At 32.6% G+C, this 24,981-nt stretch overlaps 2 protein-coding genes across 3 annotated transcripts in view; both read right to left on the bottom strand.

Moving 5' to 3' along the window:
- Positions 1-20,032, bottom strand: part of LOC143918862 (V-type proton ATPase 116 kDa subunit a1-like) — a 33,666-nt gene extending 13,634 nt beyond the window's left edge. Inside the window, exon 1 of one of the 2 annotated variants that reach the window (XM_077440944.1) lies at positions 19,834-20,032. The gene's annotated coding sequence lies outside the window, so the exon portion shown is untranslated. The remainder of the gene's footprint in view (positions 1-19,833) is intronic. The other variant, XM_077440943.1, reaches the window with a different exon arrangement.
- Positions 20,033-22,535: 2,503 nt separating this feature from the next.
- LOC143919050 (thiamine pyrophosphokinase 1-like) lies at positions 22,536-23,685 on the bottom strand. Its single transcript, XM_077441232.1, has 4 exons — positions 23,531-23,685; positions 23,367-23,453; positions 23,006-23,285; positions 22,536-22,745 (listed from the first exon to the last, which is right to left on the bottom strand). Exons 1-4 carry the CDS (start codon positions 23,603-23,605, stop codon positions 22,588-22,590), a joined length of 600 nt encoding a protein of 199 aa, XP_077297358.1. The 5' UTR covers positions 23,606-23,685; the 3' UTR covers positions 22,536-22,587.
- Between the last annotated feature and the right edge of the window lie 1,296 nt (positions 23,686-24,981).

The raw sequence follows: 24,981 nt of genomic DNA, 5'->3' as shown, positions 1-24,981 counted from the left end.
CAACTAGTAGACAGCATGCAACAAGTATTCAAAGAAAACAGAATCATAACAGTAGTTATTATCAGTAGAGAAGAGAGAAATTGCTATAAAATTTCTTTGTAACGAGAAGCAATATGTCACACCATTTTTTATCAATGTAAAAAAAATTCAATTAAAAAAAAACCAAAAATTCGACTCATCCATAATTGTACAATCCGCTTTAGAACTACATATGCATTATTTAAATTTTCAACTTTACATACTTCTATACTCTCTAAAATCACAACCCAAAAATGATAAAAAAAAATTAAAAATACATATTATAATATTTTTGATTTAAATTATATATGTACATATTTTTAGCTTCATTTATTTTATTTTAATATTATACCTACTGTAAATAACAATACATTTCATAATATATTTAGCAATACACAATCGACACCGATTGACCTATTCGTGTTATTATAGCTGCGATAGAGACTAAAATGAAAGTATAAATATTAGATTAAATTGTATAATATAATACATAAAATACAAAGATAGCGACAGATCTAATATATTATATGTAATATATACGCTATAATACGCCATGGCCCAAATAAATCGCATTGTAAAACATAAAAATCAAATACATAAACATTTCGGGTCTCTCTCTCTCTCTTAATCTTTGTCCGTCAATTTTACGTGATTAGCATACGTTCACTTCGCGTTCGTGTCTAATTGCACAACAAACAAGACATGTAAATTTTTGAAGAGTTTTTCGCGTTCCATTTGATGAAAAAAAAACGACGACGTTGACAAATTCAACACGACGTTCAAATACTGAAAAACTAGTAGGAGTGTGTGCTTGGGTGGAAAATGTGAGAAAAATAACATATTCCAAAAGAGGTACGAATTGATTGAAGATACTTAAAAAAAACCGTATTCACACATTATACGTATGTATATATACATATGTACATAATGTGTGAATATACATATGTATGTACATAAATCGAGTAGAAAACATAAAGATATTTTATTTTATTTACAATTTTGCTATAGTGACATTAGATAATTGCTCGAAGTCTTCACTACGGCTTCGCTAATCAAAAAAAAGGTTGCAAGAATAAATATGGATGCAAAAACAAAAAAAGATAAAAATAAAATATGAAACAAATAAATAAATATATAAAAACAAATACAATACACATTTACGATCTCAAATTTAGCAATCCCTAAATCAGATCAGCATATTTTAGATTAAACAAATCAAAGCAAATAGAAATCTGGTTGAGGGACTTGATGCCCTTTGCGACAGATGAAGAAGCCATCAAATTGGTACGCGCCACAGGAGAAGAGAACAAACTGCAGCATCTAATGTACCATAGTTGGCTGGGAACATTAAAGCTCAATTCTGGAAGAATTTGAGAATTGCTCACCAAACCAAAACAGTAACTTGTGAAAATATTTTCCCAAATATACTCTATATGTATATATACATACATATATAGAGAAAAATGTGTATATTATATTTATGTGAAAAACTATATGAATTTTTTTTTAATAAAACGAAAATAAATAAGATAAAAGATATGTTTGTCGATGGGACGGAAAACGAATTATTTCGCACATTACCACAAAAATATCAAATACGGGATATCTGGCAATCAAGTTATCGTTAGTATGATAGTTCGCATGCATGAATCTTGATGGATGGAATTTTCGGGTGTCAGATGTTCCGTGATCGAGATTTTAGTGACGTGTGCAAAATAGCTTCGTGCGGGATAGTCGAGAACAAACCGAGAGAACATATTTATGTATACAGAGCTAATTCAATTACAGTCATCATTATATAAATTAAATATAATTATTTCAAATCTACCACTGTGTGAAAATTTTTAATTAACTTTGAAAATAAGTTCAATTTTTTTCGATCTTAGTGCGTATCTTCGTAAGTCAAAACATCTTAAGTCGATGATTACTTGTATGTGATTGTTGATGATCTAATTTTAGGTCAATCTCGAAAATTTATTTAAATTGTGCATGTTCTGTTTTAACTTTCAATATTTTATTTTAATTTTAATATAATGATTATAATTTTATTTTGATATTTGAATTTAATTTTAATATAATAATAATAGTTTTAATTTTGATATTTAATTTCAATTTTTAAATTTAATTTTTATTTCGATATTTTGTACGCTACTGGTTTAAAAAGTTGGCCCAGAGACCGTTTGTTGGTTTGGTTTGTACGCACTATTAGATGCGGTCTCCGTGACGAGACAGAATGTTAAATTACAGAAATGTATTAATGTGCGCGCGCAGAATACGGGAGGAAAAGCATGTTCCTCTTGTTCCTGTTGTATCCTGCTCGCGCAAATTAAGTGGGTATGTACGTGAGTATGTACCGTTTACCATGCACCATTTTTTTTTTTTTTGATCTATCGACTTAAGATCAAATCGATTTTCGATCTTTGCCTTCCGATATTTGTGTTTTCTGTAATTTAACATTCTGTCTCGTCACGTAGACCCCATTAGATGATGATGATGACAAATGTACAAATTTTAGGTGAAATCTTTTCAAATCGTTACATAGTTTTCCTACTGAAAAATTCAGGATTTCATAACTCTCCCACCGTCATCAGTGCAATTTTGTGACCTCGTGAATTAGTATGTATTATATGATGTACGACAACATGACAATGTTTCCGCTTCCAATTATAACATGCTCAATGAAAAAATCATACAATTATCAATATGTCCGTCACGCTTTTGTAAAGCCAAAGGTCATCCGAGACTGGAATAGTACAAAATCGATTTACCCCAAGCCGAAATACGTGGACATTTCGAGAAAATTAATTTTTAAATCAAAGGTCACAAGTGTGTCGAATAAAATAATACGAATGAGCAGACCTTGCAATTAGTACAGTTGAACGAATACGGCATTCGAGCGTGCAAGACACAGTGACATTAATTCCGTTAATTCAAATAATAAAAACTAAATAATGTGACCTTTGAATTAGATGAAAAAAGTCTATCAATAACTATGTAAAATCGCACCGTGCGTAAGTGAAGGGTTAATGATCTAATTCGCTCCGAAATGAAGGCAATCAATTAGTGACTAACGGACTAATTTCAATACAGAATCAATGTACCAAATTTAATCTAAAATCATCATTTACCACTCGAAGAAGATGTACAATTTGACTATTAATGGCAGGCCGATTGAACTATGCGTATCCAAAGTTCAATTATTTTATTGTGTAAAAATATAAGAACATCTATTTTCAATTTTTTTTTTAAATTTCTTACATTTTATTTGAATTTTTAAATGGAATTACAATCTACATATACATTTTACTAATGGTTTTACCCGGCTTCGCTCGGTATTTGTAATATAAACCACTTAAACATTTTACCTACATATAAACAATGTAAAACAGCAATAGAAAAATTAATTTATTTTAATTAAATTAAATTTATTTATTTAAATTAAATTAAGTTTATTTATACATATAAATTAAATTAATTTCCAATAGATGGCGCTAAATGCTTGTGTATTTTCAAAGGACTAGTGGTTAGCATATCTTGTTATGGTCAGTGTGGTTACGAGTTCGAATCACACTGGTTGCTGCTGGCCAAACACTGGTATGTGACCAGGTCTGTCGTTTCTTATCAGAGTTTGCCAAATTTTCTGATTTCATTGAAACGATTCCTGCAAAATTGCCTCTCCCTCCCCATTTCTTTCGCAAAATCACGAGCTATTATGTTATATCTCAATGTTCGCCGGGTTTCTCTCCATAGATGTCTCTGTGGATGATTATTGTACAAAAAAATCATATTGTTGTATAAATATTTGTTTATCGTATTGTATACGGTTTGCAATGCACTTTGCAATATTTGACCATAGATGTCATGTATATTTTCGAATAATGTCATAATTATGTATAAAATTTGGTGTGTTTATTGATATGTATAGTTCACTCGTTGCATTAGAGCGATCTGTAATGACGAGTGTACATATGTACATAGATTGATTGAATAAAATAAAAATACACGTTTTCCTTGATTCTACCACCCAAACCTTACTAATGTCTTTCAATTTTATCTATATATTAGATTATATTTTATTTCATAGAACATGAACGCTCGCCTTTACAGATCACTCTAAAACCCCAAGTGCACTTTAAACAGATAAATACAGTCAATCAATCATTACAGTATATGTATAAGCATTTTATACAATGCGAATTCATACAAAAATCCAGTGACATCTATGGAGAATTTTTCGTAGCATTTTATATTTAAATTGGCGAACCTCAAGATGCTGAATAACTTAAGATTAGCAAGAGTGATAAGAAAGGAGATTTTACAAAAACCGTTTTAATGAAAATCAGAAAAATTGGTAGAATTTGATAAGAAACGATCGACCTAACACAAACACAAGCAAAATAAGAGCCCACACTTTTTTTGACTAGTGATCGTAAGTGAAAGTAAGAAGAGGTTTGTAAAAAAATCATTGTCATTGCACTTGAAAATATTCCAAAGAACTATTTTACATACATATATGTATGTATGTATATATATATACCATAAAGGCCTAACAGGTAAACCCCAATTGCCTTCCTGGTCAGTTACAAACACCGATATACAATTTGCATTATAATTTTAATAATGTATCATAGAGACATCTGCAGCGGTATGGATAAATTTGTGATAAACTTACATTTTCGGAGCATTTTTTTTCATATAATTCGTCAAATTTCAAGATGCTGAAAAACTCATAATTTTTGAGACATTTATAAACAAATTTACGGCACTTTTATACGAATCAGCGAAATTCGAGATGCTGAAAACTCGAAAATTACGAGAAATGGGTCAAGGTTGCCAATTTGTTGAAACCGTTTCAATGAAAGTCGATAAGAAACGATCGACCTGGAATCACAAACCAAGGTCTGGCCAGCAGCGGGACTCTATAGTGGGAATCGAACCCGTGACACTCTGCTCGAAAGCATAATATGCTAAACACTAGTCCACTAAGTTAAAATATGTATAAAAGAACGCCATATAAAATTCATGTATTGAAAGTCCACAAAATGTCAGATTGTTATCGACCGAAAATGCAAGCAGTATTGTTAAATGTACTTCACATAATTTTTTTGGTATTTTTCACGTTTAAGTACGTTCAACATGTACATGACGCACGCGAACTATCATATTACACATCTAATGCTGTTAATTACTACAAAAAAGGACTAACTCAATCCTGTCCATTGTATATATTGTTGTTTTGTTTTTTTTATTATTATATTATGTATTACATTGTTTCACAAGTTTAAAAAGTTTACACACACACAAAAAAATCAGTTATGCTCTAATCTTCAAGGTGACCAAACATGACAAATTAATTCGTAATGGAGTTGTACACTTTTTAGTTGCATCAAGTATTGCACAATTTTGATATAGACATGCTTACCATGTTCATAAATTCATCGTAACACACATAAATATTAAACTAAGTCCTAAACTAGATACATTAGTGTCAAATATCAATACAGAAAAATTAATCCCTAGTTGCTACACACTATAAACGGACAGACGGACTGATGGAGGAAAAAAGATTGCATATCTTCAAATCTATATACCAATCAGATAGCAAACTAGCTCATATATAGCTAATGGTATTAACTTCAGCTATCCTAAAATGGATTACGATCCAAAGTTACTATATATAGTAGACTGAAGATTGGAATTGCTAAAAGATTAAAATCGGAAACAAACTTTTTCAGATTTTTTTAGAATGTAATGATGACACTAATTGCCTATGTGTTTACATTTTTCAATATTTCTTGGAATAATTGAAACTCTACCAGTATCTGGAAGAATTCCAACTCGTCGACTCTTACATATGTACATATTTACCTATAGCTACTTATAAGTTCTATTTTAAAAGATAATTTTACGTTTTCAACAATACTTACCACTAAAATTACCAACGCAAATCCGTGCTTGAAATTTATAAACCACATTTCATTTTAATAATTACTCATTAGTGTCGTTTGGCTGTTGGCTGCAAAGCCGAGCTTGTAACAACATTCAGTTGGAAAATTAGACACATAATTTTAATTTAAACTTTGACGAGATAGGCTCGTTTGGGAGTTCTGATGGTTGCAACTGCGGTAAAGACTGGGTTAACGAGCGTGGGCGTACGTCGACTCTCGAAGAACAATTTGAAATGGAAAAATAGCGTGACGGACAAGACACTTCAATCAATTACAAGCGAGCGCTCGTAAGTGAAATCGATGATGGACGAATGTAAACTCATAGTCGATCGATGATGCAAAAGGTCGGGGAAATGTGGACTGCCGGGTATCGATGAACTTCATATTGACCAACACAATCCATATGGGTGTGTGTGTGTGCGTAATATAGGGGTGAGAAATTATGATTTTTTGCAAATGCTAGTGTGTACAAATGTATTTATGTAGGAGAAAACTTCAGTTCATCATCGTCGTTTGAAGCAATAAGTACATATGTCTAAATAAGAAAACAATCTGGAGAAATAATAAATTAACCATTAAGAATAATAAAAGAAAAGATAAATAAAAAAACGAATTATTGTATTAACTAACAAAACAAAATATTACACACGTGATTTTTAATGCTTTTTGGTTCAAAAAATAAAAAACATGTATTATACATAAGTATACCTGATAGAAATATTATTATGTTTGCAAAAATATTTCTATTAACTTTTCTTTTGGTCTTCTGTAATTGAAAATTAAGAATTAGAATTAATACAGAATTGTTACACTTTTCATGTGTCTAAAGATTTTTTTTTATTTTACTATTATATGTATATGTACATAGAAGTAGAATGCATAGAATGGTCATTGTTAACAAAAGTATCGTCTAAAAGCGAGCCATCGAAGAGAGAGACGGAAAGTCAGAAGAGAGACAAGAGAGACGAAGTTTAGCAAGCAATGAACAAACTCTGCCGCGTTTTTGTACCAACATTTTTGGAGGCTGAGAGCGATTCTATGCATTCTACTTCTATGATTATATATTACTAGTATTATAACCGATGAAATATCATCGCATGTGTTGGCATATTAAGTTATTAAATTAAAAAAAATTAAAAGAAATGTGGCAGTCCTGTGTTCGATCCACACACGGTCGAATTGTTTTCAAATACCTTTTAAATATATTTATATTTAATTGTTTAATATGAAAAAAAAAATGGTAAAAATACCTATCTACCTACATATAAACAATATAATATAGTTTTTTATTGATCTGTTATTATGTTCGTAAGTTTTGTTGGCAGTGTTTTAACTGCGGCGTACATATGTCGAATCGAAACGACCATTATAGTACGGCGAGTGTTATCTAACACAGACACACATGCAGACACACAGAACATCGGTATTATATATGTACATATATATGATTAACGATTAATTTTGAAATCCTTTCCATTAAAAAGTAGAGACGTGTTCTTCAATAAGTTGCGGCTTTTGACATTTATTTATTTATTTACATCTAACAAGTTCTGGCATAAAATTAAAGAATATGTTATATTTAATTATAATAAATGTTGAAATTATTGCCCGTGAATGCTTCAAACTCCTCAGATGACTAAAAAGACTAATACGTACTTCCTTTCTACTGGAAGTTACTGTTAAAGTAATGGATGTTGTACTTTTACAGAGTGATTATGAAAAATTTCATTAGACCGATAAAAAAGGGTGGTCATTGATAAAAATAATGGTCATCGGCTGTGTACTAGGAAATAAAAGTAAATCAACCACTGGGATGATCTAATTTAAGAAATTGATAGACAGTCTTGAAAAAAGAGAAGAGTCACAAAGAGAAGTACATTATATGTACATTGTTAAAGCATCAGGTTACCACCACAGTTGACCACAACAATGAGTGAGAATATAATACTCAACCTAATGTTTCTTGTTTATTATTCAATATTTAAACTATTACAAGTATTTTCTAATGTATTTATATTAAAATCATCCATATTCATAAAATAAAAGGCATGTTCATATTCTAAGTGTACTTATTGCAAACACTTTTAAGATTACAGGTAGCTGCATACATAAATACACAAAATATTTTATTTAGATAAAATGGGGAGATATTAGGAAATCTTTGTTTTTGTCCTTCAATATAGTCCCTGTTTACAAGTACATATACATACATTCAAAAGTACATGTGTACTAATATCACACAATGAGAGTACAAATTGTTCAAAGACCACCAATACTGTGTTTTGCACTAATTGTCTTTGTAAAACGACCACTCGACAAAAATAGCCCAAATATATACATATTTCACACAATGTCGTCAAACAAGATAACGATATTACATCACGGATATTTTTGATAATTCACTTATATTTGAACAAAAAGTGCAGAATAAAAATTGCAAACATTTGACGAAAATAACAGTACATATTTCATGTAAAAATAATATTTACAATAAAAAATCTCAAAAATTGGCATGGCAGTACATTTCTGGTTATCGTTACTTGAAACGGGAAGTATTTTAAAACAAACTTGACATTTCGATGACAGCTATCGTAAGAGCTTTTTATACGTCCATTGTCAAACAATTTAAAACGGCTTGTATTTTGGTAAGTCTTTTGGTATATTTTTACAAACCTCTTCTTATTGTCAGTATTTAAATACAAATGGTCAGTATTTATATAAAATGGCTATTATTTATATTAAATGGCTAGAATTTTTATTAAATGGCAAATATTTATATTAAATGAACAGTATTTATACTAAACGGCCAGTATCCATCATTCAGTATTCAAGTGGTCAGTATAAATATTAAAAGTTTAAAAATAAACATAATAGTCAGTACTTATGTTAAATTGTAAGTTTTATTTTGACAAATGGCCAGCATTACTATTTGGTTAGTATCACCACAAGACAATTCCAGCTACCAGGCATTCCTATTTGTTCTGCTGAATGTACGTCAGATTTTCTTATACTGTCCATGTGTTATTTATACTGACATTTAATAATATAATACTGACCATTTTTTTAATAAAATACTAAACGAAACCGGAAATTAATTAAAATACTGACCATTTAATTGCTCTAAACGTGTTGTTGTTTTGAAAAATTACAATTAGCCTACATTTTTGAAACTTATTTTTCCCCTAAAAGTGTTAGATTAAATACTTGATGAAAGATACATGCGTTTATTTAAATATATTTAAAGTAACTAAATTTTCTCGATTATTGTGATTTATATATTTCAACTGTTAGGGCGAAATCACACAGGGAAGAACGGCACGTCGTGTGCTTGGCTCCCCGCTGTGGAGTTTCTCCTACATTTCTTCAAAAATGGTATACACCGTTATCGATCACTGTCAAGCAAGGATAAATGTAAGGATACAATTTTACCGAAAACACTCCATGGGGTAATTTTGGGACGGTGTGTGCTAGGCGTGCCATGCATATGTGCAAGGCATGCCACATTTTTTTCGCACGTTTAAAAGTATCTAAAAAAACCATGTGTACAAAATCCACAATCCATAATAATATATACATACATATAGACTTTTACTTAATATAAGATTGCTTAAATCAACGTACGTTGTAGGATGAAAAGAGACCACAGTCTAACCTACAAAACATTATACTTTAAAGCTAAGAGAAAAGTCCAGTTCAAAAGTATCATTGAGGACATACAAGATTTTCAATTATGTCGTTTTTACTAATTTAGCTTAAACTCCATATAGTATTATTTTGATAAAAAGAATCGCGTTACTTAACTATTTTAATGTACTTGCATCGATGCAGAAGTGATAAATATACACGCGTTCCAATATAGAAATAAAGTTCGAATGTTATATGTAAATGGTTACGAAAGAATTTAACCAGAGCCATGATTTATAGTTGCGTACCGGAGTAGAAGCAGGCGGCAAATAAACGAAAATATTTAATTTAATGACAGTAAATGTTTTTATAAGCTCAGCTTGTGTACACATCATGCCAATTATATGCACTTGTTTAAACTTCGAAAGAAAACAGTATATACAATCTCGTATATGCGCTCTCTTTTTTGACTTAATTTTCTATTCACATCGGCCTCTAGAAAGATCGCGATCATAATAAATTCCAAACGTATGATCAAACCCAGTGGCGTAGCTAACTCATAGCAGAGTCATGCAAAGCTAGACAGGGGGGTCTAAATTTATATGTATATATATATATATATATATATATATATATATATATATATATATATATATGCCTATGGGTCCGTTTTTTTCAAGACAGCACCTTGGTTATCCTACCTCTACTAATCACAAAGTTTTTAAAATCTGCTAAGTTAATTTTTTTTTCGAATTATTATACTAATAATTCTATGTAAATATGTATCAACTATTCAATTTTATTATCTCATATTTTTATAAATCATGTTAGGGGGGGGGGAGTTAAAGGGGCCTTGGATAAATTTTGCATGAGGGCCCAAAATTCCTAGCTCCGTCACTGATCAAACCCAAAACACCAATATAGAGAAAATACAACGGAGTGACGCCGGTTAACCCATTGAATGCTGACCAACGCCGATCAGCGTTTTGCCAACAAGTCCACGAACCTGAAAAACGCAGATAGGCGCTGTATTTTGAGTATGTACAAAGTAAACAAGAATACTAGCCGCTAGGCCTTTCCAGGTAGCTTTGAACACGGGTCGTGTAATTCGTGTCATTCATTTGTCAACGTTTCTAAAGACTGGTTTACACCGGAATTTCTGAAATCACTAACTGCTGAGTATTTTAGATTGTGGTTTGGCATTTAGATTGTGAGCATTAAATTTTAACAACAATGAAGAAGATGGAACCAGTTTTGTAAAAATACATTAATTAATAATTAAATTGAATTAAACTTTTAATTATTTTATATTTTTGCAAGATATATTAGTCTAAACACAACTTTACAAAAACTGTAATCCTCGGCGGTAGTTATATAGAGTAGTAATCTAGGGTTTGTTTGGATTAGCTACAATTTTTATATCTGCTTTCTATAGGATTTCTAAATAATTCTAGTTGGAAATGTTGGCGAAATTTTCAGCGTGGTGGGCTTTCAACTGAAAAGATATCAGCACTCAAAGGGTTAAACACAACAAGTATGTACATATATAAATATGTACACACATCAATATTTAAGAAACGTCACAAGAAAAGTGAATTGAATGAATGACCTCAGGAAAAAAAACTCGCGTTATAAATTTTTGTCACGTCAGGGCTTCGTACAATAAGTCGTTGCGGTGACTATAAATTAAAAGACAAATAAGAGTCAATCGCAACATAAGGTCACTTGTTCCAAACGACATTTTTACGATGCCCACAAAAAATCAAAGAGGATAACCAATATTCAATTTTATTCGTATCAATTTAAACATTCTGCAATTGATATTTATGATTCAATAAAATCCTCACAACAAATTTTATCCAATTTTACAAATACAATAACGATATTATTTATGCTTATATTTTTTATATAACGTTGTGGTAATTACTACAAATTACACTGTTCGACAAATGTCGACTTCTTTTTGGTTCAGAGACGAGATATGACTTTTCTTATAGATCTATGCCCAGTGAGCACGAATCTAGTAATAAAAAACGTTGATTGGCTCGAGATTCGGAGATATGTATATGTCGCGATTTTTATTCGATATTTCGCGATATTTCGCGATATATCGCGCGATTTTTCTACTTTTTTCTATCGACTTATCCACAAGAATAGTCGAAATATGATTTTTTTAAGTGGAATTTTATTTAATTCTCATATAAAGACAATTTAATATATTATCCTTATTAATTCAATTCAAATTCGTGTAAATACGAGTAAATAATAGTAGCGAGTTTTTAGCTCGAAATTTTACCGATTTAAAATTCAGCACACTTCCAATTAACCCATTTAAACGAAAACAAAAAATAGTGTGGCCAGAACATTATCCCGATAAACATGTTTCAATAGAAAATACTCAATATAAAATAGTATTAATAGTGGGAAAAAATCCTAAGTGAAAATACGTACTTTTGACTTTTGATTTGAACTGAACGCCTACTTAGAGAAGTTTGAAAGCTGAAAAGTACTACAAATGAAAGATAAAATACCCAACTATAGATTCCAATATTTATTGTGAACAGAAAATTGACAGATTTTGAGACATCGATTGAACAACACCAAGATATAGAAAAATCGTGCGATTTAAAAAACACATATATCTCCGAATGTCGAGCCAATCAACATTTTTTATTACCATATTCGTGTTTACTGGGCATAGATCTATAAGAAAAGTCATATCTGGTCTCTGAACCATTTTCCGTGTCGAACAGTATTATCAAATGACAAGTAAAGATTGGAATTGTGTTGACATCCCTGATTGCAGTACTGCGCACATAATACATAATATCTCGATTTAAAGCGTAAATACATACATCTGCAAGAAACCGCGTAAAAAAAGTCATGGAGACAAAAGAACACTGGGATTGATATAATCATTATCATATTTTCAACTAGTTGCATAACTTCTCTCGCATTCATAAATTTATGTACTGTTTTCTGATAATTCATCCTGAATTATGTATTTATATTTTTTAAAACTACTTTAATCAAGTCTTGAATCATTATTAAATGTAAATATGTATATACATACGTACATATATTTCAGCGAAAATACGATATTTTATACTTTTTTTTCATTGTCATTTTTAGAGTTTCCATTAAACATAGGTACTTATTTCAATAGAACCAGGCAATCGGTTTGATCGGGTATAAAATGGACATTCTACCACAACGAAGGCCAACGCACAAAGATACGCATCTCTCGTGTGTCCGACATGCCGAATAACAAGAAAAACCGGATGAATTTTCGATTTTTACGCAGAATAGATCGTTGCCGTCTCAATGGTCACATATTAATAATACTAGTGCAAATTTTTAAATTATGCATATAAACGTGTTGACCTTGAGTTAGTTTGAGAGCCGCTGGTGCGGAAAAAAAACAATAGGGCGCCTGCCAATTGTTGGACATCTCTACGGCGATACTAAACAGTGATGCTATTTCAGAACAGGTGATGATTATAGCATTGATTGAATCACATCTCAACATAACACAAGAAAAAAAAGGTTCATTTAAGCAAGCCATACACACATCAATCGAAAAATTTCCACTACACATTCATGGATTAAATGCACAAAATGCGTACATAAACGTATATGTACGTACACATATTATACATACATATATATTTACATTAAATTTACTATAAAATAGCATTTATTATTATGTACATATATACTAACTTTATTCGATACCTACATACTAGTCAGTGAAGGATTTACGCACAGGCCCGAGTACAAATTCGGGAGGGGCGCCAAAAACCAAAATAAAAACGTAATAATGCCTCCAAAAAATATCGAAAAACATTGCTAAAAGTGTGAAAATGAGCATTTTACCAAAATTACAGCTCAAAATTTACGTTGAACGATCTTCTAGTAATGCGTATATATAGGTAGTAGATATTAATATTGTTGCGTAGGGGTGGGTGGAGGATCCAAGTAAAAGGCCAACAGTCGTTTCACAGCATTTGTTGATGATTAAGGAGATACACGCACTGGCTGTGCTCAGTCCAGAATGACATGATATCGCCTACGTACCGCCTTATAAAGGGTAGATCTCTCAGGACGTCTAATCTGTTTACCTGTTGTGTAGTCACGTATTCGGATATGTATCTCCACGACATTAAGTCTCCCCGTACCGATTCTGAGAATGGGACTAATAACGGTCATTGTTTAGCCTAAATGCACTTAGAGTCCATATATAATCCTGGAGGTAAGTGCAAGCACTTAGTTAATCCGATAACCGATATCCGTTGGTCTAAGTGCAAGCACTTAGTTAATCCGTTAACAGATAACCCTTGAACGGTCACATAGTCTCTGGGATTCTATTCGTTTCATCCACGGCGTACGTAACAATAATATTAATAAGCGTGCTTTTGTTTCTGAACTTCTTTCACCTTGAAATCGAGAGTTCATTGAAATCGAGAAATAACGGATCAGTCACCCGCGCACACGCAAATAAATTAGTTCGATATCTCAGTCGTAATTGATCTGCAATCACGATCGCAGGTCTAGTTGCGACAGTGCTCACGAAGCAAAAAACAAAGTATGGATATGTTTTGGTATTGAGCAAATCTGTTAAGGTGGTCTTGATGCTTGTTGCCTGGAATCGCGAATGCCAGTTAGGTACATCCAGACTTGGAAAATGTGCGCCCATATAGTGCGGGGTTTACCTCATGACATTTTTAAAATGTAATATATCATTATAATATTTTACATTTACTAAAAAAGGATTGCGCTGAAATGTATTGGTATATCTTTAAATAAGCGAAAGATAAAAAAAAATATATATATATATATATATATATATATATATATATATATATATATATCATCATCATCATCATCATTTACAGCCATTCGCCATCCACTGCTGGATGAAGGCCTCTCCAACACGCTTCCACTCGTCTCTGTTTTGCGCAACACTCATCCATCTCATTCCGCACATTTTCCTAATTTCGTTCACCCATCTTCCTTGCGGTCTTCCTTTTACTCTTTTGCCTTTTCTCGGGTACCATTCAAGCACTTCTTTTGTCCACCTTTCGTCCATCCTCCTAGCTACGTGACCCGCCCATTGCCATTTCAATCTCTTCACTCTATCCACTATGTCCACTACCCTTGTCATATTTCTCACCCACGTGTTCCGCTTCCTGTCTTTCCTCGTTATGCCAAGCATACAGCGTTCCATACTTCTTTGAGTGCATTGGATTTTATTTTGCATCTTGGCGTTCAGTGTCCAAGTTTCACATCCATACGTCATCACTGGCAAAACGCATTGATCAAAGATCCTTTTCTTCAGGCAGAGTGGCATTTTTGATTTAAAAACAGCATTCATCCGTCCAAATGCACTCCACCCTAATTTCATACGTCTCTTTATCTCTTCATTTTTACTACCAGACATGTCAATTATTTGACCTAAATATAAATAATTATTTACTACTTCTACTGGTTTATCATCTAAGGGGATGCTATCAGGCATGCAATAACTATTGAACATTAGTTTAGTCTTATCTACGTTAATTTTTAATCCTACTTTTCTACTTTCCCCGTCCAGCTGTGTTAGTCTGATAAGTAAGTCAGCTGAATCACGAGCTACTAAAACTATATCGTCTGCGAACCGAAGGTGACTCAAAAAGCGACCATTGATGCTTACTCCGGCTGTATCCCAATCCAATTTCCTGAAAACTCCCTCAAGCACCGCATTGAATAACTTGGGCGAGATTGTATCTCCTTGTCTTACTCCTTTTCCTATGCTAAATCTATCTGTACCTGAAAAAATTTTAACCGAAGCTGTGGCATTCTTATATATTGCAGCTAACAGTCCCACATAGGGTTCCGGCACTCCCTGTGTTTTTAGAGCGTTAAGTACTGCATTATGACTAACTGTATCGAAGGCTTTCTCATAATCGACGAAACCTAGGCACAATGGCCGTTGATATTCGTTGGCGCGCTCGATTAGTTCGCCAACTACTTGGAGGTGGTCCATTGTGCTGAAATTTGCCCTAAACCCTGCCTGCTCTATAGGTTGGTTCTCGTCGAGGATATTCTTCAGCCTTTCTGTAATAACCTTCGTGAAGAGCTTGTAGACCGCTGAAAGTAGACTAATGGGTCGGTAGTTCTTGATATCGCTTTTGTCGCCTTTTTTGTGTATTAAAATGATAGTTGCGTTATTCCATCCTTCTGGTATAGCTTGGTTCTGGATGCATTTGCTGAAAAGCCTAGCTAAGATATTAATTAGGGGGGGGCCGCCACATTTTAGTAAGTCAATGGGAATATTATCTTCCCCTGGGGTTTTACCGTTCTTTGCAGTTTTTAGCGCGGCCTCTACTTCGCTAGGCAATACTGCAGGAACCCTTTGGCCGTGTGTCGATTCCAGAGCGGGGAATTGGCCGTTGTCGTTCTCGTATAGTTTTGCATAGAACGTGTAAACTCTGTCTATGATTTCTTCTCTATTCCTAATTATTACTCCGCTCTCTGATCTGATTGCGATCATTTGGTTTTTGCCTAAGAAAAGATCCTGTTTGCACTTTTTCAGGCTACGGTTATTCTTAATGGTATTTTCTATTAGCTTGCTGTTAAAATCCCTGACATCCCTGACTATTCTCTTTTTAATTTCCTTATTTACTAGATTGTATTCTTGCTTATTATTATCCCTATCTAAATTCCTTTTATGCTTAATTAGGTTTTTTGTTTCCGCTGAAATTTTGCTTAATTTAATCTGTTTCCTGAATCCACCTAATTTCTTACCTGTTGAGGTTAGAACCGAACTAATTACAGTGTTCAATTCCTCGATGTCTGCTTCTGGGTTTAATTTCCCGTATCGATTTCCAAGTTCGAGTTCGAATTCCTTTTTCCTAGACCTTAGTTGAGCGAAATCTGGAGAGTTACTGCATCCTTTTATTAATTTCCTACGTTCGCAATTTATATTAATGGCCATCTTGGCACGGACTAATCTGTGATCGCTACCTATATCTACTTTACTTAAAACACTAACGTCTTTAACGGAGTGCAGGGCATTTGTTAGGTTAATATATATATTGTATATATATATAGGGGGGCGCAAGCTTAGTTACCCCAACTGAACAAGGGCCTCAACGGGGCCCTAGCACTTTTGAAGAATACATTTTAGATACCAATGCAAAGTGACATAATGAAAGTTGAATTACTTTCTAAAAAAAAAAAAGTGTTCTTTATTTAACTAATTGCATCACATTTGAGCTTTTGAAATTGGTAATTTTTAAAATCAGGAACTATTGAAATTGGGAACTCTCGCGATTTTTTTACTCGTGTTTGTTTTCTTATATTCTACTTAGACTATTGTGGTGCATTAAATAGTTCCTGTAATACCGTAATGGTCCAAACTAAATAAAAAAAATTATTCCATATTTTTACTAGGTTGTCATTATATAATAAAAAGTATTTACTCAACAAATTAAAATAATAAATAATAAAGAAATAATCTTTCACCATTCACAATACAATTGAAAAAGCCGCAAGATTAATTTGAAAGGTACCTGTATACATATTTTTACTCAAAATAAATTCGTGTGGAGATTTCGTTTTCAAACATAGTAGAGTGCATCAATAAATGGTCAAGTTGGTGTACTTGGGTCGAATGTATGTACATACATATGTTTAAGTTGGTATGCTGCATAAAACCGCGACCAAACAACAGTGTGTTACGGCGCATCGAGTAATAAATATGGTTTAAATCGCTGAATGTGTCCCTCCATGAATTGAATTCTACACTAATATATCAATATACAAACTTTTAAGAAACGAAATTAAGAAAATCGAGTATTTATTTAATTATGTATATAATAAGTAGTCACCGGAACCTGAGGGGGCCGTGTATTGTTCAAAGGTTGTAAATGCATTGTTAAAGGTTTGCCGAACAATGGATAGCACTGTGACTATCCTACCTCTAATAATAAGTAACGTATTATTTGATTAAAAACACGTAAGCTAAGCATTCATCAAGAAAGAAATCATAAAATTCACAAAAAAGTCAGTTGATGTGGATTCCAAAAACCCAACAAAAATGAAGTTTTGAATAAATACATAATTTGCAAAGCTTTGCGAGTTCATCGTTGAACTTGAGATTGTGAATATCAAGAGACTAGAATGCAAGATATGTAGGTTTAAAACAGTTTGAAACGCTTGCTTTCACAATAATAAATATATTATAAGTGGAAGATAACTGCGGCAAAGTCAACATACACACCACACTATAGCTAACAAAAATAAACCGGTTATTTTTGTTGCCCAATCACCAGGGACAATGTTGTTGAACATCACACAATTTTATTATTTTCAATGAAAGCATTTCTCTACATACATTTTATGACAATATGATGGCCGCAACGATAAATACATAATTGAAAACGTGGACAAAAATTAATTGAACCAAATTAGACGTATTCGAGCGTATGTGTGTGTGTGTTCCACTATGTATTCGAAACAATAAATTAATATTAAATAAATGCATACGAATTGGCTCGTGTATGCGGTGCACACTTAGCAAAACACGTTAACTTTGACACACATTTCGTTGTCGTTCAATCACGCTTTCCTCAACATTTTTTATCGCGAAACCCTCATGTCGATCGATTTTTCACGCTCAATCAATTACCTCCGATTCAATGACCATTTATTTACATATATGCATTATTAAATACACATTGACGTGTGCGTATATGTACATATGTACGTATATAAGTTATGCCTATGAAAGTGTTTGAAAATTTTATGAGAATAGATTCCACGAAAAATGCCAGGTTCTATGAAAATAACACTTTGCCTACAAGCTGAAAGCGCTCGTGCCAAATATTAATAGTAATAAATCGCATAAAATTTAATATACCGAAGACACACATATGATAAGACAAATTGTAATAAAACTTAAAATTCTTATAGATTGTACATATGTATATCAACAGCAGAAATTTGTATGAACTATTATGATTATTAATTAGTTATTTTATATAATATATCAACGATATAAAAAAAAACTAGTGTTGTGCCGATGAAATATCATCGCATGGGTTATGGCATATTAAGTTATTAAATAAAAAAATTAAAGGAATGTATCGGTGCTGTGTTTGATTCGCATGTGGTCGTATTTTTTCAAATATATTTATATTTAATTGTTTAAAATAAAAAAAGGTAAAAACTACCTACCTACCTACATATAAACAATAGAAAAATTAATGAATGAATTAAATAAATTTTCAATAGATGGTACTAAATGCTCAAAGACTTATTCCCCTAGAGGAAACATTTTTTTTTATCTGTTATTATTATGTTCGTATTATATTCGTACGTTTTTTTTGGCAGTATTTTAACTGTGACGTACATATGTCGAATCGAAACTACTATTATAGTACGGCGAGCGTTATCTTACACAGACACACAGTCACACAGAATAGCACTATTATATACATATATATGATATTAATGTGAATATTGTATTTACCTACAGTATTTGTAAGATTGCTGTAATTTTATTGTAAACTAGGTGAACCCCGGCATGCGTTGCAATGCCATAATAACGCATGCAATTCCCGTTCCCGTTCCCGCTCTCGTTCCCGTTCTCATTTGTCGGAAAAACGCAGGTAGCGAACACATTTGAAATTATTGCGTTGCAATGACACTCATTCCCGTTTTTCCCGTTTCCGATCCCGTTTTTTTCACAGTAATCTTCCCGGATATGCACACAACAAATCCTAAAAGTTTCACCGTAGTCGGTTCAGTGGTTTAGCAGCCTATTCGAGACACACACAGACATTCATTTTTATATATATAGATGATAAAAAAATATGTACATAAATCCACCAGGAAAGTATTGCCATAACATATTATGTGCTTTTAATGTTAAGCTAAAAAGTGATAAAAATTGTATATAAAAAAAATTGAAAAAATAGCACAGTTTGAGAAACATAGCCCAGTCGAATTAATGTAGTGCAATTTACAATAAGAACAAATATAGATTTAAAATAAAAGGTCACGGCCAATATGTGAGACAGAGTGATGACAAAATCCGATGCTCTTTTTATTGATCCAATGAAATTTTATCAATAAATGCGTGAAGGCATTTTAATTCGAATTCACTCATATATACATTTTTTTTATTGTTATAAAATAACCATGACATAGTATCAGAGCGTGTAAACAAATCGACAATAGATGAACGAACTGAACTCACCGAATCGTTAAAAACTTATGACATATGCACTGCAAAATTTAAAATACATATATACATATATATATATGTATATGTATTTTCACAGATGTCCACAGAACTCTTCACATCGATGGCAAACACGTTGATGGCAACGAGCACGATCAAACGCGACCAAACCGACCAATGGCCACTACCAAACTAAATTTTTCTACTCGTGGGCAAACGTTCAAATCGACGGTTTTGTTTAGTAAACACACAAAACTAATAATATGTACTACACATTAACTAATAATAATGTACATACATCGAAATACAGCTAGAATGTTCTCTTGAGCAGACGTTGACAGATTATAAGAATGTTTTCAGAATAGCATATAAAATATCATTCGTTTAATTAATGAATAGTGTGACATTACAATACTTGTACAAATGTATATTGTTGGTTAGAGCGTTGTTAGACCACATAACGAGAGTGTCTGTGGAGCGTTCAATTTTGATTTTGATTTTTAAATGCTTTTTCCACACCGGTGTAGAGGTTAAAAGACAATTATTTATGTCCTTTTGTACTAGTCTCTATACTGGTGAGTTATGGACCAAATACAAGCGGGAGACGATGAGAAAGATAAAGGTACAATACAACAACTGCTACCGTGCTCTTTTCGGGCTACCTACGAGCTGCAGCGCGTCGCAAATGTTTGTGGAAGGGCATGTGCCTCACTTTGAAGCCATTCTCAGGATGAGAGCGGCCTCTCTACGTATTCGTATATTTTTATCGCCTAATTGTCTTCTTGCTGCTGCATCTTCTCATTTGCATTCTTCATTGTGTGTTCGATGGATGGAACTACTCCACCGACCGCCTTGAATAGACATTAAATTATTATTATTTATTATTAGTAGACTTATTATTATTATTATTTATTATTAGTAATATTGTAACGTAGAGATTAGGTGGGTGGCGCTCGTGGACCGATAAAGTAACGGCCAATGGGATCGCCCCACTCATCGACCAATAGTTTACATGTGTATGTACATATGTATGTATGTTGTGCCCAACGGGTATAAATATGGGGCGCTCTCGGTCTGGAAACCATTCCCGACCTGGAGCGCCGACGAGACCACACGAATAAACGACTTCAACAAAACCCTCCTGCGTCTTTCACTCCGATTCAGGAAGCACCCACTTCACGTCCACGCAACAATATTTATATATTTACTTATGTATTTATTTATTTATTTTTTGTTTACTATTTTTCAATACTTTTATTATCTATATATTATTTATATGGGCGTTGGGATTGCACTATTCTCCCCATAGTTTGGAATAAAAGCTATTATTATTATTATTATTATTATTATTTATTATTACTAAATTATGTTCACAATGCATCTTATATATATATATATATATATATATATATATATATATATATATATATATATATATATATATATATATATATATATATATATATATATATATATATATATATATGTATATATATATATATATATATATATATATATATATATATATATATATATATTTATTTTTTTTTTTTTTTTGATAGCTACTGATCTACTTTCGGGTATTCTATTTTAGGGTTTTATTTTATTTTTGTTAGTAATACTAGTACTACATTATTCTAATGTAAATGTACACCATAAAAGGAAAAAGTACCTGCATACATGTACAATTCTTATAAATGCTCATAATATTAACTAAAGACTCTCTAAAGTCGACGATCTAAAAAAGATTGTGTTTAGGTAATTTGTGGTGGAGCGTTTGAATGATTTTATAATTCAAGAAATCCCAACAAACAAGAAATAAAACGATAGTAGATTCAAATACTATTAGTTTTAGTACACAGCTCTTTTAGATTGTTGAAAAAACTTTTCATACTCACACAATTTAGCTGACATTGCACTTAAAAATTTCCAAAGAATTAACAATGTCATCTAAGATTTGAAGTAATTTGATTTATTCGTATTTTTTTTTTAGCCATTACCATGAAATTGAAAGCAAAAGAAGATATTTTATATTATATCATTGCATAATGAATTTATTAAGGGACTTTGTTTCTAGTAAGAGTGTTCTAATAGATATTTATGAAAATATTTAGTACACATATGGAATTATAATGATGCTATTTTTTATTAATCAGTAGCTTGTTTTATGTGTTATATTTAAGCAACGTCAAAATCTAGGCAACGTTTAAGAGTGATTTTTTAAGAAGCTTTTTTAAGGAATATAATTAATATTTGCATTGAGTAGTTGAGAAATTCGATTGGTTAATTGTGGTAGATTTGAATTTTTTTCATTCATTATTTTAATTGTGTATTTTTTAAACATATTACCATTTTCTTTAACTTAACGTTTATTTTTGATAATAAAATAGAATAAATTCATCTCGGGCATCTAAATCAAATACAAAGTATTCTCCACTAATTGTTTTTCATTCATTGGGATTCACTCAATTTCGAAATATGAAATAATTTCAAAGTTTAAACTATTTTGATTATCCTTTTAATAATTAACATAAAAATATGTATAATATACGAAATAAAGTCAACTAGAAAAGTTAGATTTGAAAATGAAATTTAGAGTTGGGATTGTAAAGTAATTTGTAATAATACTGAATTAGTGACGATGATATGTGGCAATATATAATTATATGCAACATACATAAGTAAATCAATATAAAAATGAAATAATAGTAAATTTTCATCAATTACGTATATTTAAAATATAAAATAATATAATAAATTGAATACATATCATTGTTCTTCATCTAATGTACCACATATGTCATGAAATATGGGCAAAATACCCATACACCACAATAATGGCGATTCATTATCTATAGTGACAAAATCAGATCCATCGAAAGTATTAGAAGTGCTTATCAAAGATCCAAACGCCATTGCATTTTTATCTGAAATGCACATTCGCATTATATATTTTGAAAAATATTATACATATAAAAAGTTGTTTTGAAACAAAGCGATAACTCTAATAAAAATAAAGTAAACAAAAAATAAATGATTTGTGAAATATATGAATGTGAATCATAGCTCCGAGTGAATCATAGCTTCTTTCGATTGCTATTTCTATATTTTGTATACAGTAGATTATGTTTCTAGAAGGCTCATACATAAATACATACATAATTTCAAATTATAAATATTTTCTTACTTAAATTCCATTTTAAACCTGTCGTTGTTATGCAGCTACATGTTTCACCTACAGGAATCAGTCCGCACCATGCATTTTTGGACATTTTCAGTGAATCTGGGATGCATATCTTATGTCTACCAGATTGCAGAAGCCATGTGAAAGAATCGTGAGAAAATAAATGCACGGCTATTTGGGGATCGACTATCTCAAGTTTAAAACACTTGAACAATGTATCCACGTTCGCCATAATCTGATCGATTCTACCGGATGACTGGCATATCACAAATATAGACTTGAGCTATTTTTAACATTAAAAGTATGTTACTTATTATATCATATGAAATATATTAAAAATATGCTACTATTGAAAATATGTTACCTTAATTTTTTTTGAAGCGCAATATTTAGATAGAACTCTTACAGATTTTGTGAAATCAGTCTCATCTTGGTCATGGGTATTTATAATCTGAAATTTAATCGACCACAATCTGGTAACAAACGATATGGAATAAATAAATTGAACCTTTGTGTGTCATATATTACACTTGCTCCTTGTTCTTTGGCTTTTTGCATACTACGATCTGTGATTGAATCAAAATCACCAGAAACAATATCCATTGGCACTACACAATGCTCTGCGTTATGTTCTTTGATGAAATTATACCATCTATTAGTTCCACCGTCTACTGTTATCCTCAATGTAGCTGTAGAAAAGACATGTTTAAATAAAATATCTAAAAACCTAATATGATACGGTATTTAATTTTCCTTATTCCACCTTTATTCCAAAACGATACAAAAAAGTTTTTAGGATGTAAAATCTTTTGGTTCAGCACTATTATACCATAATTTTGAATATTTAATTTTATGCAGTTTTCTGGATTTGAAATATTAATTGGCAATACTTTGTCACTGTTTGAATTTTGAATTGAAACCATCTAAAGATATATAAATACATGTATTATGAGTATATCTAAAATATAATTATAATTAAATATCTAATATTATATTACACTAGCTGTATTACCCGGCTTCGCTCAGTGTTTATAATATAAACCGCTTAAACATGACTAAGCTAATTTAATTAAAAAAAAAAAAAAAAAATTAAAAATTAAAAAAAAAAATTTAAAAAAAAAATTTAAAAAAAAATAAAAAAAAAATAAAAAAAAATCAAAAAAAAAATCAAAAAAAAAATCAAAAAAAAAATTAAAAAAAATCAAAAAAAAAAAATCAAAATTTTTTTTTGCCTTCTAGGGCTTCGCCCTCGGCGCCCCCCTGAGCCTTTGCCTTCTAGGGCTTCGCCCCTCCACGCCCCATGAGCAATTGCCGTTTAGGGCTTCGCCCCCATGATCAGTTGCCTTTTAGGGCTTCGCCCCTCCGCGCCCCCATGATTAAAAGCCGTCTAGGGCTTCGCCCCCCTAAGTTAATGCCTTTTAGGGCTTCACCCCCGCGCCCCCAAGATTAATTGCCGTTTAGGGCTTCGCCCCCCTTAGTTAATAACTTTTAGGGCTTCGCCCCTCCGCGCCCCCATGATTAAATGCCGTCTAAGGCTTCGCCCCCATGATCAGTTGCCTTTTAGGGCTTCGCCCCTCCGCGCCCCCATGATTAATTGCCGTCTAGGGCTTCGCCCCCCTTAGTTAATGCCTATTAGGGCTTGCGCCCCATGAGGCTGGGCCCCCCGGGCCCCCTTCGGGGCCCCACGGGGCTGCGCCCCTTGTGGCGCCCCCTTTTGAGCCCCATGGGGCTGCGCCCCATGAGGCTGGGCCCCCCGGGCCCCCTTCGGGGCCCCACGGGGCTGCGCCCCTTGTGGCGCCCCCTTTTGAGCCTCATGGGGCTGCGCCCCATGAGGCTGGGCCCCCCGGGCCCCCTTCGGGGCCCCACGGGGCTGCGCCCCTTGTGGCGCCCCCTTTTGAGCCCCATGGGGCTGCGCCCCATGAGGCTGGGCCCCCCGGGCCCCCTTCGGGGCCCCACGGGGCTGTGCCCCTGTTGGCGCC

This window comes from Arctopsyche grandis, chromosome 11 (assembly GCF_051622035.1).
Source record: "Arctopsyche grandis isolate Sample6627 chromosome 11, ASM5162203v2, whole genome shotgun sequence".
In the NCBI taxonomy this organism is placed as follows: domain Eukaryota; kingdom Metazoa; phylum Arthropoda; class Insecta; order Trichoptera; family Hydropsychidae; genus Arctopsyche; species Arctopsyche grandis.
This window is presented reverse-complemented; position numbering and strand designations above follow the sequence as displayed.